Below are 14533 nucleotides of genomic sequence, written 5' to 3' on the forward strand. Positions count from 1 at the left end.
GGCCGCGGCGCCGAGGATGCGGCAACCGCCGGGTACCGCGGGGCTGTAGCCGCCCGCCCGCGGCCCCCATGGGATGTGCCCGCCGTCGCCTGGGTGGTGAGTACCCCTTGGCTTTGTGTGTGTGTCCCCCACCCCAAAACCTGCAGCTTTTTTCTCAGCACCAGATTTTCCGCCTCTTTTTCCTCTCCTTTCCATTCCCCCCCGCCCCGGGTGATTGATGAGGATAGTGCCACGGGCAGAAATCAGTTGCAGATGAGGCGGACTTCTGGGGGGGATCTGCTGTGCAATCGTTAAGCTATTTCCACCGCCGCTTTAACTCAAATAAAATAAAAGAATAGGATATGGGGAGCTGCGCTCGATCAGTCGCACATCTGCGGTACAGAGTCCTTCCCATCTCTTTCGGGTTTCGAACAAAAGTGCAGAGGAAAGGAGGGGAATGTTCAGTGTATCGATTAACGACAATGCCAGAGGACGTGTAGTCGGTCGGGTATCATAAAGGAAGGAAATTTTCCTGATGGCAAGGCAGCAAACTTGAAAACTTGAAAAGTTTGCACTGGGGATGAATTTACATCCTTGTATCCTACAAATAGTTTTTGTGCTTACTGGAATATTACAAATGCTTATATCCAGTATCTCTCTACCTGTTTCTCAACTCGTAAGATAGTATTTCAGTTTGTCTACATACTTGTGGCAATTCTTATTTGTTCTATACAATAATCTCTGCATTTTATGCACAGTGGGGATTTCTTTTTCTCTCTGAGAGGTTTTCCAGGGACAGAACATGCTTTAGCTCATTTTCAGGCTGCATTAAAGTTGATCTGGACTATCCCTTATTGCCTACTAATGTTTCTCTTATGAGGGCACTCACATAAGAAACTTATGCTCTGCTATGTAACTTTTACATAAAGGATTAACCCCACCAAATTCAAAATTCAGCCTGTGTGAAGTGTTTGTGGATTTGGGGCACTATAGCTTTGCCATGCAGGTTTTTTCGGGAAAAATCTACACCCTACTGAAACAAGTGGGAAAGATCCCAGTGATATGGTGAGACTCAGATTTTCCCTTGTATTTTTAGCCGAAGAATTTAATGTCCTCTTTGCAATGTCCAACAAACAGCCGGATACAATGGGCACTTTGGCTTTGCAAAGGCAGTCTCCCATCTCGAAAAAAGCAGCTCGCCTCAAATTTGCAAACCGCAGGATGGGAAATGGAATTTGCCTTCAGTATAAAAATCCCAAGTGTTTGCAAACAGCCCTGAGAAGAATCCGGGCTCTTGGCTTGACCTCTCCATGCTGAATTCCAGCTTGGGGAGTTTGCGGTCTTGCAAAAAGGGCAAATGAGCAAAGGCTTTGTGAGTGCCCGGTCGTCTTTCCGGAGCAAGGAAAATAGTCAAGTTGGAGGGAGTTTTGGGTGCCCAGGAAGGGCAGGATTGGGCCCTGAGCCAACATGCTTTTAAAGTAGCCTTGAAGACCTGTCCGTATTGTAGTAACTTCGCTCATGGTGTGTGTTGGCATTGCCGAGGTGGTGCTAAGATGGTACAGTGGTGAGAAACCTGCCTGAAAAGCCGACTAAACTCCTGGGCAGTGATCCCTCCCCAAGCTCCGTGCTGTTCCCATTAAAGTGTGAGCAATACCTCCACTGGCTCCCATATCGTAGCTGCAGTGACCCTAGGGAAGGCAGAGCTGGGGACTTGCTCCATCTGAGGGCTTCACTCCTGATATTTTATTTTTAAATCTGCTGGAAAAAAAAGCCCCTCCTCTGTAGTCGCCCAGGCTTGAAGATCCCTTGCAATAAAGCAAGGACCAGAGTGCCAGCAGGTCCTGCACAGCTTAGAGCAAAGAAACTTCTCAGCCACTCAAATCAGACTCTTAAAAAGCTGAGCGGCTGATAAAATTGTCCTTTTGGAGGGCTTCGCTCCTGATATTTTACTTTTAAAAATGCTGCTGGAAAAAAAAGCCCCTCCTCTGTAGTTGCCCAGGCTTGAAGATCCCTTGCAATAAAGCAAGGACCAGAGTGCCAGCAGGTCCTGCACAGCTTAGAGCAAAGAAACTTCTCAGCCACTCAAATCAGACTCTTAAAAAGCTGAGCGGCTGATAAAATTGTCCTTTTGGGGGAGGACTGGAGTGGGAATGAGGGATGGTCTGTCCTCTGCGCCTCCCGTGAGCGCTGGCAGGAGCTGTGCTTGCTGTTTCCCAGACCTTTGTTTCTCACACAGCGCTGTTTAGGGAGGGAGCAACATGGGGAGTGGAAGCCAGGGCTTTCCAGGGCGTAAATTAGCTCCAACGGTGAGAATGCACCAACCCAACACTCCTTTCTACCAATTGTGGTGCTGGGCTGGGCTGCTACCCTCTTTTCAGCCAAAATTTTGTTCCCTTGGAGCTGAGCTTTGAAAATAGCGTCAGGATTGGGCCCTCGCTTTGGCTACTCTTTCAGAAGTGGCATAAGCCTCCTTCTCCTCTGATACAGAGCTCAGATGACTTGGCCAGAAAGGGGAAAACACCAGCATTTGCTTCACAGTTTGATTTCGTTGTTACTGGGCCCAATCCTGCAGTTTTAGCAGAAACCATCTAAATGTCAAGTGCGAGGTCAGCCCCCAGCGTGTCTGGGAGCAATCAAAAATACCCACAGAGCTGCAAGCTGTTACGTTACCCCTGAAGTCCTCTGGCCCTGCACTGCCATGTGGTTTTATGCTTCGATGTTAGAAATATTGCAGTCAGTGCCGTGGGTAAATAACAGAGAGGTTGGGTTTCGTGTCGTCGAAACTGAGAAGGCTGGTGCGGGATAGAGCAAAGATTAAATGAGGGCAAAACAGCACTCAAGTCGCCTGAATTTGTGCTGCTTGCCACTTGCAAACCCTTTTCTCTTTCCCGCTTTCCACCTCTTACTCCAGCAGCTGGGAACCTGATCCTGCAAGCGCAACCCCGCTGTGTCGGACAGGGCTTGATTTTTTTATGCAAGTTTGGTAATGAATGACCGAGCGAGCCGAAAGCCAGCGCGGTTGGCATTTGAGACAACTCCCATCTCTGACTGCGGGACGGCCTTACGCGGCGTGTGTGCTAAATTGAAAAAATAGTAATAATCCTGGTGGCCACTATGTACTAGAACTGGTTTTATCTGGTTCCAGTTATGCTTGTTTTGAGTAAGACGAGCGGTGCCAGATTCTGATCTCATTTGCACCAGTGGAGTCATTCGGAGGAGCCGGTCCCAGTTTACCTCACTCTAAGTGAAAGCAGAACTGGGCCTGCTGGGAGCAGCACTCCCCGGGGAAGCCGCTGGTGCTTGTGTGCGAATCAAACACGGGTAAAAGCGAACGACGCTTGGGACCCTTCCCAGAGGCGGTGCGGATTTTACCGCCAGCCCCTTGAAAGCTGTTTTCACCGAAAATGGAGGGAAGAAGCTGGGATTTCTGTTGCAAGGTGAAACAGTGTGAGCGTGTACTCCGGGGCAAGCCAGGTGCCTTGGGGAGATGCTGTTGGTGCAGGATAGCGGCCAGGCTCTTGTTTTGGGATGTCGTGAAGGAGGAAAAGACAGAGCCCCTTTCCACACTGGGTGGAAAACTGCTGTTTGCAGGGGTCAGAGACTGCTTTAGAGAGAGCAGCCCAGTGGGAGGGCAGCACTCGCTGTTTCCACATGGGATTTTCCAAGGGGATTAGATCCACAGTCCACTTTTGGACACCTCCGGTCCTCCTGCATGGCTGGAGCTGTGGGTGATAGCCTCAGCCAGGCTGCCTGTGCCGGCTGGCCCTGCCTGCTCTGCGGCAGCAAGCGTGTGGGAAACACCAGCTCTGGGGGAAACGCGGGGGGGAGTCGAGTCTCCTTCAGGTCCAGACATGCGAGCGGGGCCTCTGGCTGCAATGCTGCTACCAGCTGTGTTCGAAAGCGCCTATTTCTCGTTTTATCTGCAGTGCACGCCAGTACGACCTACCGCTGGGGACTGTTCTAGCCAAAGCGTGTTGCAGGCTTGTCTTTCCTCATATGGGGTCTCAGGCTGAGCCCGTACACTCTCTCTTTCCCCAATTTGCCGAGGCACCCCAGTCTTGCTGCTTCCCAAAACTGCCGGCAGCCGGAGGCCAATACCTGACTTCTTTTCCATGTCCCCGCATGGCTGATCCTTGCTCCCATCCTGCTTGCCCCGCAGCTCTTAGGGGCTGCAGAGCCCCACGTTTTGAGCAGGTGCTTGAAGAACAGAGGGAGAGGAGGGCAGTGTGGGGCCAGGGTATATTCCTGTGCTTTTCTGATGCATTTTACAGGCAGTGACTGTTCTTAATGCTGAAGAAATTAAGCAGTTGAAATCAATTACCAGAAACTGTTTATATTCTTGCCTCCTCCCCAGGCCATTAGCGTGTCCCTTTTCCAGCAGAGCTCCTTTAGGACCCCATTCTAAGCCTATCTAAGCCCATAGGTAGCTTTCCAATGACTTTTGTAGGTACAGGAGCTTGGATATTTTTTTTCCCAGCTGCATAAAATGAGTTTCTCAAGTGCTCAGTGTATGGTTGAGAAGCCAGGTTTAATCTCCCAATGTACCAAAGTCTTTTGAAATACTGGCCAGAGTGGGGAGGGGAGAGGGCTTTAAAAATGCTGCACTGCTTTTCTCTATTTCAGCTTTATTTCTGTGAATCGGCAAACCATGCTTGAGTGGAAATTAATGCATTACGGAAAGGGAAGCTCTAACATCTCCTGCTTTTGGAAGGAGCAGGGACAACCAGATCCACAGTGAGAAATGACACAGCTTTTGCTCTGTTGTCAGAAAGTTTTTAGGATTGATTCCTATGCATGTTAAATATCAAATGTCTTCCTGTGGTAGTTCCCTTTTTATTTTTTTGTAATTTCTTCCCAGATTTTGCAGCTCAGCGAAGCAAGACTGAAGCTCTCAGCTCAGAAGAGGTTTCTGGGTTCAGTTATGCACTCATCTGTCTTGCTGTCCTGAAGAATTACGTCTAGACATTGTCAGTGCATAGTTCTCTTCCCTTTTGCTTGATGATATTGTCATGACATGGATCAGATTAATTTGGGCTACTGCAGGCTCAGTGGTAGATTCCCCAAAAGAATGTTGTATTTTGTGTTTTCTGCAACCAAATTGAAAAATGTAAAGTTTCTGCTATCTGCAAATTTCTGAAATACTGAATAAGGACAAGTATTGAATAAAGTCAGTTGGTTTGATTTTTTTTGTGTGTGAAGTACACAATAGCTTTTCAGGTTTTCTCAGTTTAGATTTAAACTTTTCCTGCTAATAATGCTGGCTTATAATATTTTTTGTTCCGTGTAAGCAGATATTATTTGAGTTGAGATTCCTAAGAGGCAATTCCCTGTAGTATTCAGAAGTTGCTGCATAGACAACATCCTGTGCCTAAGGAGACCCATGCCCTGGATCTTTCTGGGACAGGTACATGTTTCTTTCCAGATACGACCAAATCAGACACTTTCTGTGGCTTTGCTTCCTTTTAGATGCCTAAATAATCGGTTGCCTTTTAGCATTTACAGCTGCCTGGAAGAGAGATTGCTCCTGGCCACATCCACATGCAGGAGCGATCCCTCCCGAGTCCTTGGAGACCTTTCTCTTCTCCAGGCAGCAACCACCCCTTACCCTGCAGCACAGTGTCCTTGTGCGACTCCAGTGCCCCAGCACGATGTCCTTGTGTGACACCGATGTCCCGGCCTGACTCCCACCTGCCTGAGAGCGGCGTTTCCCCCAAGCACCTTCCCGCATCGTGTGGGGCAAGGGCTGTTGGCAGCCGTCCCTCCCCTCCTGCCCCAGGCAGCCTCTTCCCTCGAAGGAAATCTGGCACTCCAAAGACCTCCCTGTGCTTTTCCCACTCTCTCTGCACCCATTGCCTCACTTGGCATACAGCGCTTCCCTCTCTCTGGTCTTTCAAGCAGGGAAACTGAGGCACAGAGCATTGCACTCAGCAGCGCATCTTTGGGGCCTCCTCTTGTCAGCATCATGCAGCAGCTTTTCTCAGCAAAATGGCACAAATAAGTAGTTGAACATACAGGCAGGACCCGCTACTGCCGTGGTTTATGTCTAACACCGACTTGGGGTTGCTCTTGGCAGCTTGCTGTGGGGTAGCTTGAGAGCCAGGCTGGGTGGGACAGACGGACAGGACTGCCGTGTGTCCAGGGGAGGCAGAGGAAGGTGAAGGCCCTAGCTTTGATCCAGACCAGGAGCTGAAACCTTTGCCTTGTCCATCTCTGCTGAGATGTTGTGCATCGCACACAAGGACTTGAATCACTGATTCGAGCACTGAAGTAAAGCAATTTCCTGGCTTTCTACCTCATTTTTGTTTGCTACAGCATGGAGCTAACACTATTTCTGTGCTGTGTTCACCGGTTTGAGCCTTTGCTAAGCAACGTTTATAAAGATCAGGGGTTTCTTGTCTCTCAGAACCTGGGATGCTGCATGTGTGGCCGTGACCATAATATACCTGTGTCTGTGTTTTTATGTGCTTGGCAAAACTGCAAGATCCTGGCTAAGAGAAATGCCTATAAATATATTAAACTACTTATGAAATGTTCCCCATGTCCACCTGCAGGCTTGTCTTGTATTATGGTGTAAACTTCCTGCTGGAAAAAGAGGGTAAAACTGATTAGATCTTCTTTATTTTCCTCCAGAAGTGTTTGGTTTCCAAATGACTGGGAACAGCTGTGGGCTGGATGGTGGGAACACGGCCTCCGAGGTAATTCCCCTGATTGTCCTCTAGCCGATGCAGCAATGTAGATTTTCCCAGCTGCTTCCAGGCCTTGGCAGGGACCGTCCTGCTTGTGGGACTCCTGAGATGGGAGGAAGGAGCTCTTTTAGGTGACAAAAAACATCTGAGCGTGCTACCACTGGATCTCAAAACAGGGTTGATGGGAGACTCAGCTGTCAGCAGGACTCCTGCCTGGCTCCTTGGGCCTCAAAGGGATGCTGAGCTGATGCAGCTGAGACCCATCACCCTTGGACATTTTGCCCTTCAGCTCCTTGGGCATGGGGACAGGCTGGAAAAGGGCTCCGGGGCTGCTCACCACAAGGCTGCAGCTGTGCGTTGAGAAGTTGTTTGTCTCTGGAGTCTGGGATGTGCCAGGCTCAAGGACTGAGTCATTTTGATTTCTCAAATGCGCGCTGAAGGGATGGTGGACGAAGCTGCCGCGCGGTTCCCTGCAGAGGGAGAGGGGGGAGACCCTCACGGGCTGATGGCTCTGCCGGAACTGAGCTGAACTTTCTGCTTGAAAAGCTTTGACTAGCAGGGGAAAAAAAAGTGCCCTAGTGCGGAGAAGAGAAAGAAGCCCCTGTGTGCGGGGAAATGCTCACTCCTGCCGGCAGACCGGGGCCGGGGTCAGCGCCGGGGAGCACACACTTGTTCCTTTAAGGGCTGCAACGTGTAATTTAGCTTGTCACGGAGGAATGTGCTCAATGCCTTTATTTAATCGGGAGTTTGCAAACCTGCTCGGGTGCCTTGTCTTCCTTTTTCCCTTCCCTTCCCAGCCAGGGGGGAGAAGGAACACGGTGCTTTTGTCTCCGACCCTATGGCTGCTGTCAGATGAATGGTTTTAGTGGCAGCTCTGTTCGCATGACTGGTTTGAACTATGCTGGTGAACATGCCGTGGTTGCGAGGAGGCTGTTTCCAGCCCCAGCTCCCTCCCAAACTCAGCTGCATCACATATTTTCCTAGGCACTGGCATAAACCTTGGGACTTACTAGAAATGTGACCCTGCAGGCTCCAGGGGAGAAGGAAAGCAGCGTGCGGATGGGGTGGCAGTGCTCAGCACCCCTGAAGGACAGGATAAAGCTGCAAATGCAGGGGGTTTTTTTGCAATTTGCAATTGCACTGCAGAGGTACCCGGTTCCCCTGCTTGCCGACTGCCCCTCTGCAAACCGGACCAGTGGCCGTGCTGCTGGGGGGCCTGGTTACGAAGACATCCCTGCTTAGGAAAGGGCTTAAGCATATGTTTAAGTGCTTTCCTGAATCCAGGCCAGGGCCTGTGCTTTAGCAGAGCACAACCTCACTCGTCTTCCTCTTGGTATCTGAGTAAGACAGGAGCCCAGATGCTCGGAGATGATCCTTCGTGCCTCTGGCGATGGGTCTGCTCTGACCGGCGCTGCAGAAACACGTCCCTGCTGGACACCTTCCTCCAGTAACAAAATAGGTCCCAGGGGAGCAGGGCTGTCAGCACAGACAGAAATGTTTGCAACTGGGTAGATATGCAGAGAAACCTGGAAAAAAAAACAGCCACCACCTTTCTTTGGAAAAAAGGAAATTGCTCTCTGATCGGGCATGTGGAAGTGAACTTGTGTGCTGACTCCAGAGGAATTTTGGCTGTTCCCCGGGGGGCTGTGATTGCTGTTTGGGTCACATCCCAGCTCTGATCTCGGGCTTGCCTTTGGGAGCTGGATTCCTCAACACTGCGCTGCTGGCATTTGAGGAATGAGTGATGCTCGTTTCAGAAAACCAAGCAAACTGAGTGTGTGTCTGTGCAGCTTAGCCATGTTCTTCTTTGTAGAAATTGCAGAATTCCCCAGTGATACGGAAAAAAATACTTCAAGGAGCAGAAGTAAGCCCTAAGAGTTGTCTTCAGGACATATGTATTTAGCCACACTGTTCTCATTAATGCCAGTGCATGTTCAGAGGCAAAAATCCTCTGCTTATCTCACACCGAGACCTGCAGACCCTGCTGTGTGCTGGTATTCTCACCAGGGACCCATGGGGTTCACATGAAGAAGTGCTGGGAGGATTGGGAAGGACTATAAAGATGTCGCTACGTTATGACATTATGGCTCCTGTATCACCAGGAAATAAGAAAATTTAGCAGAGACCCCTATCTGATACCTCCAGAGATACCAGGGCCAGTGAATGAGGATGCCTTTTCATCAGGGAAAGGGGAGAATGGGGAAGCATCTCTCTCTCCTGTGTGTCTTGATTTAGACCCAGGAGGTTGGGCTCAGCAGAGGGGTAAGAGGGCAAACCCCTGTGCCCCATAGTGACCTTAAAATACCTGAGCTGGAGCTGTGAGAAGTGCCTAGGAGCCCATCTCAATAGTTTAGATGAGCTGAGGATGAGTTGGTGTAGACAGTGCAGATGGACTGAGCGACCCAGGGGACGCTCGGCTGGGAGGCCCCAGCGCAGAGCTGCCTCTGACACCGGGTCTGATAAACACGGCGTTTTTCCTCTCCTTCCCTGGCAAACATGAGAGGGCTGGGCCCAGGAGCCATGGCAATCAACAGGAGTCTTTCCAGTGTGGGCTTTGGATCTCTGTCTGGATAAATAAATAAAAGGAAATAACAAATAACATGGTTCTAACAAATATTTTAGAAAGTAGAACTGTCTGCCTTTCGCTGTGACTCCATCCAAACCCCACAAAGGAAAAAATTTCCCTGTTTCTATGATGCTTTTCCATCTGCCTTTCCCCAGTGATTGGGAGTGTTAATGCAGGCACCTTGGCTCGAGAATAGAGCTGGCCCGCAAGGAAACCCTGCGTGGGCTTTCTCCGGGGGTGGTAAGTGACCTCCCGGCCGACCACCTTTGCGAGCGAGGTTTGTGCTTGGTGTTAAAAGGACCCCCCTTGCCTGCAGACTGAGTTCCCGTCCTCAGAGTTTGCCGAATGTGAGTGGCTCTGTAAAAATAAATGCCGCATTGGGCTTTTCTGTTTCCAGCCTCTGGACTGAGGTTTCCACGTCTCCCTGCTTGCTGCTGCCTTGCAGCGACACCTGGTGTGCAATTCCAGGGGAAGAGGGAAAGTGATCCCTCTTCTCTGGGGGACCTGAGAAAAAGAGCCTTGGCTTTTAAGGTGGGAGAAAATGAAGTGGGGAAGTCTGCTCCTTCCTCAAATAAAAAACATTTATGCGGTCCGCAACCTCTCCAACCTGGCCCGGCCTGTGGTGGTGACGCTTTTGTTTTGCAAACTTCTCCCAGCCCAGCTTTGGGTGGGAAACGATGAAAAGCCTGCTGTTGCCTCTGGCACAAAGCTCGGGAGATGTGATGCACGTACCTGCCTGTCCCAGAGCTTGTTTTGAAGAGGGAGGAAGCAGAGCATCATGTCCCACTCCCCGTGCAGTGTTTTGGGGAGCCAACCAGGCCACAGCAGTGGCTGTGGGGGGAGATGTGAGTACCAGCGCACTGGGAGTACGTATTTGTGCTTGTCACAGTCACGAACAGCCACAGGGTTGGAGAAATGGGTGGGCTTGTCTGTTTTCTTTCCTGCTAACGCTTTACTTTCTGTCTCCAGTTGTAGGATTTTGGCAGAGCTGGCCATGATGTTATGGTTCGTGGTTGGTGCCCTCTTCCCAGCGCTGCTCCTGGCCGCACCGCCCCCTATAAACAAGCTCGCCCTCTTCCCAGACAAGAGTGCTTGGTGTGAGGCAAAGAACATCACCCAGATCGTGGGACACAGCGGCTGCGAGTCCAAGTCCATCCAGAACAGGTACAGATCCACCCTCAGAGCAGAGCTGGGTGCTGCTGATGACACTGGAGTGGTTTTGAGGACTGTCACTCGCACAAGAAGCCACACACAATGTCCTGCCTCTGCCCAGCTGCCTTCTGTCTGTCCCAGTGGAAAGTTAAATCTCTTTCTGCCCTTGTTGGGAAGGGCAGGGACCTCCCCTGAGCCCTCATCCCTCCTGTTGTCATTGCAGGGCCTGTCTGGGACAGTGTTTCAGCTACAGCGTCCCCAACACCTTCCCTCAGTCCACAGAGTCCCTGGTTCACTGTGACTCCTGCATGCCAGCCCAGTCCATGTGGGAAATCGTGAGTATCCCTGCTTGCTCTACGGTGCTTTCTGTGCAGCCTCGCTCAGGGGACTCAGCTCTGCTCTGCTGCTGCTTTAGGACAGGTCGTTCTCCTTCCCTGAGGTTTCCCCACTTGTAATTTCCTTGTGGGGTGTCTCTCAGGTGACTCTACACTGTCTTGAGATGCCTGGGTGGAAGCAACGTGACTGCTGGGATGAATGATGCATTTGTCACTGTGCTGGCAGAAAGCAGCCCCCATCAGTGCCTGCATTATTCATCCCCGTGCTCATCCCGCGTGCCTGTTCTCTCCACTTCTCCCTTTGTCACCTCCTCCCACTTGGGAGATTTTGCTTTCCTCGATGTCCAACAGTGCTTCCCACAGCCCATCTGCTGTCACCCTCAGACCTCACCGTTTCACGCCACCACTGATCCTGTCTGGGCCACAAACCCTGCCTCCGAGGCGAGCCTCAACACCCGAGGAGCTGGGTTCAGCTCTCTGCTTCACTTTCAACTCAGACATTTGGGCAGATGGCTTAGTCCAGACTGTCTGAGATGCTCAGCAAAGTGTTTTGTGGGTGGCCTTTGCAGTTACCACCAATATTTCTGTGCTAGTGGTGCTTGGGAGTAGTGTCCCGCTTGAGTCAGTGCATTTTCCCTGGATTTCTGCAGCTTGTGACCTGCAAGACATTCCCAGAGTGCTCCTGCCATGCAAACTGACTGTGGAGATTTGTCTGTATGGGCAGTGAACCATCGCTTCTGGTTTAAAATACCCCGAGGCGGCAGAGCATGGGGCAGGATGCCCACCTGGGCATTGAGCCTGCACACTCACTTGCCGTGGCCTTGTCCCTCTCTCCAGGTGACACTGGACTGTCCAGGCAACGACGAGATCCCCAGGGTGGACAAGCTGGTGGAGAAGATCCTTCACTGTAGCTGCCAGGCTTGTGGGAAGGAGCCGAGCCACGAGGGAGCCCTCTTCAACGTCTACCTGAACGCGGAGGAGAACATGCCCGCTGAAGGTCCAAGCCCCCACCACTATGCCCACCACCAACAAGAGGTGGAAGAACCTCCTCCCTCCAGCCACCACCACCACCACGAGGAGGAGGGCGAGGAGTGACCTGGCCCTCGTGGACTGTCCTTGCAGCCGGTGGCGCGGGCAGGGGGTGTGCGCGAGGGAGAGGGCCGGGGTTTTGGGAGGGAGGGGGGTGGTGGAGTCTTTCCTGTCTAATAGCTACCCTCACGCTTTGCTCTCCACGACACCCTGGGGCTGGAGGAACGTTTTTTGGAGGAACTGAGTGGTGGGCGTTGGGCTGGAGCTGCAGGGTGAGAGAGGAGGGCTCGGGGTTTTCGGATGCAGAACTACTTGCACATAATAGTAATAATATATTGAGAGGAGTGGGAACCTGGCCGAGGGGGCTTTGGCTGAGAGCAAGAGCTGAGCTGCGCTCTCCAGGGGCTGTCTGCAGGCCTCTGAGCCCTGTGGAGCCCTTGCTGAGTCCTGGGTTTTTCTCTTGTAAAGGGCTTGTGCCTGAGGCGGAGGAAGATGGGATGCAGCCTCTCCACAAGAGATGCACATCTCTCTTGAGGTGTGTGGGACCAGCAGCATCTCTTCTTCCTCCCATCTTCTTCCTTGCCTAAGGACATGGGGCTCAGCATGGATGTGCAGTTCCTCCTGGCACCCATTTGGATCTTTATTCATCCTCAACCCCCTTCTATCAGGTAGCACTTGGGGAGCGTTTTGTCCCAGGATGTGCCTCTGGGGCTGTGTGCGTGAGGTTGCTGAGATCCATGGTGATGAGAGCCCTTTCCTTGCTGGTCCTCAGGGCCACCACATAACTCCCTGGGGACGAGGGAGCTGGATCAGGCCATGGGTGCTGGGCTTTTGCATTTTATGGCCCACAGGGGAAGGTCAAGAGCAGACTTGTGCTGGGGTGGTGTGAGTGGGAGCCAGTCCCTCTCCCCGCTCTCCCTGCTGCACTTTAATTGTGGTGGAGGGAGCAGGGGGACGAGGGCCGAGATGCCAATGTACCTTCGCAAGGGACAGCTCGTGCAGGGCTGGGGAGGCTCGGGGTGAGGGGACAGCCCCGTGCCCCTCCTGCTGCCCCTTTCTCTCTGTTGTATAAAGCTGATTTCTTTGGCGCTGTCCTGACAAGAGCTTCCAGAGCTTGTAATCGATGCCTCCCCCTCCTTTTTACTTTTGTTTTGTTTTGTTGTTGGTTTTTTTTGTCTTAAATAAATTAGTTCTGACTTCCATTTCTCAGTGCTCTGATGCCTGTCTGGGAGAGACACCAGGACACCAGACAGGACAGCAGTGCAGGGGGGGCCAGGCTATGGGAGAACGATGGTTTCCCTCCAATTTGGGAGGAGGAGGGAGAGCCACTAAAAGGAAAACCAACCCCAAATACTCAGCATATGGGTTCCATGTGGGTGCAGGGATCTGCTGCCCAGGCGTGGTTGCATCCAGAGACAGCTCATGTCGCTGCAGCCTGTCGCTGTCATTTAAGGGCTGCCGGGTCCCACTTGTGTGGGGAGTGCGTGGGGTCTCTGCGGGACCATACAACCTTTATCAGCTCTGTTGCCGCTAGGTGACACTCTTGATCCAGCGAGTTTCGTGGCATCCAGATGTTCATGGCCTCCAGGAGTGCTTCTGGAGTGGAGGAAGGCGAACTTGGACACGGACATGGACATCCCTTTGTGGGTGAGGAGGGGACCCAAGCACCTTTGCTGAGAACCAGTGGGCCATTTCCAAGGGTGTTTGGATCAAACATTCCCTGGGCAGGGCAGAGCGTGCCCTTGCAAACCTCCAGTCCCACTGCTGTCTGGCCAGCCACCGTGGTTGTCCCCTCACAATTGATCAGACGATGCTCCCTTGTCTGAGCCCAGCCCTGGGGATGGTCCCATCTGCTCCTGGAGAGGCAGGAGGCTGTGCTGTGCAAGTGACCAGCTCTGATTGCCCCTCTCTTTGGTCAGGGGCTCTGAGGACTCTGCACAAGCTTGGAGAGCAGCTCTTGGGGTGGTGAAGGGGGACAGGGTTTGCATTCAGGGAGCAATGGCCACAACAAAGAGGGTGAGCTGAAAAGGAAGGACTTTGGCAGGGGTAGAGATGTCCTGTGCATTAGGATAATTATTTTTAGGCTGTGAAGTGTCCTCTCAAGGACAGGAGCTTTACAGGAGAGCCAGGAGGCAGGAAAAGGTGGAGAAAGCTGTGCTGTCACCGACCACCATCACATGGCCCTTTTATTGCTGTACAGTGAAAACAGGAGCTGGATTTTAGCAGAGTTTACTGGGACTGCTGCAGCAGACCCCAGGAGCTGCAGTTCAAGGTGTTCGGAGCAGGATGTCCCCACCTCCTTTCAACACAACCTGAGCTTCAGTGGAGGCAGGCCGAGGAAGGCTGTTCTAGAGGTGAAAACATGAATCTTTAAAGGTAGCTTAGCCAGGCTCTGCCCAAAATCTGCCCTAAGGAGCCATCCCAGTTCAAGGATGGAATGAGATCCTGGGATTGGATTGCACTATTGAAGGCTGTTATGTTAAGCCCTGGACTGCTCGCATGTGCTCCCTGAAGTCTCTCACCCTCCCAGTTTTACTCACTTGGGCTCACCAGCCCTTTTTTTGCCATGCTGACACTTGGGTGGCTGTTGACAACCTGGTTTTGCTTTCCCTGCTAGCGGTACTGGAGAGCAGAGCTGGTGGAAACCACGATCCCCTGCAGATGTGTCCAGAAACGCAGCGCAGGGGAGAGAGCACACGCAGGCAGCTGAGCACCGGAGCAGAGACAGGCACAACGCTAGGATTTGGATCTCATTTTCAGGCAGGTTTTTTGAAGCATATTTCTCT

The 14533-nt window shown here is 51.9% G+C and overlaps 1 protein-coding gene across 1 annotated transcript; it reads left to right on the plus strand.

Moving 5' to 3' along the window:
* On the plus strand, nucleotides 1-11835 carry NBL1 (neuroblastoma 1, DAN family BMP antagonist). The gene is made up of 4 exons (XM_010188766.1): nucleotides 1-96; nucleotides 10201-10395; nucleotides 10607-10718; nucleotides 11556-11835. The coding sequence occupies exons 1-4, from the start codon at nucleotides 74-76 to the stop codon at nucleotides 11811-11813; spliced, it is 588 nt and encodes a 195-aa protein (XP_010187068.1). The 5' UTR covers nucleotides 1-73; the 3' UTR covers nucleotides 11814-11835.
* Nucleotides 11836-14533: the final 2698 nt, after the last annotated feature.

The sequence above is a fragment of the Mesitornis unicolor genome, unplaced genomic scaffold (genome assembly GCF_000695765.1).
Source record: "Mesitornis unicolor isolate BGI_N332 unplaced genomic scaffold, ASM69576v1 scaffold19797, whole genome shotgun sequence".
NCBI lineage: Eukaryota > Metazoa > Chordata > Aves > Mesitornithiformes > Mesitornithidae > Mesitornis > Mesitornis unicolor.

Bases quoted from the DNA above. Each gene is read 5' to 3' on its own strand.
- NBL1 (XM_010188766.1), top strand. From the start codon at position 74: ATGTGCCCGCCGTCGCCTGGGTG. The intron at 97-10,200 runs GTGAGTACCCCT...TTCTGTCTCCAG, and splicing joins TGCCCGCCGTCGCCTGGGTG to TTGTAGGATTTTGGCAGAGC. The intron at 10,719-11,555 runs GTGAGTATCCCT...CCCTCTCTCCAG, and splicing joins CCCAGTCCATGTGGGAAATC to GTGACACTGGACTGTCCAGG.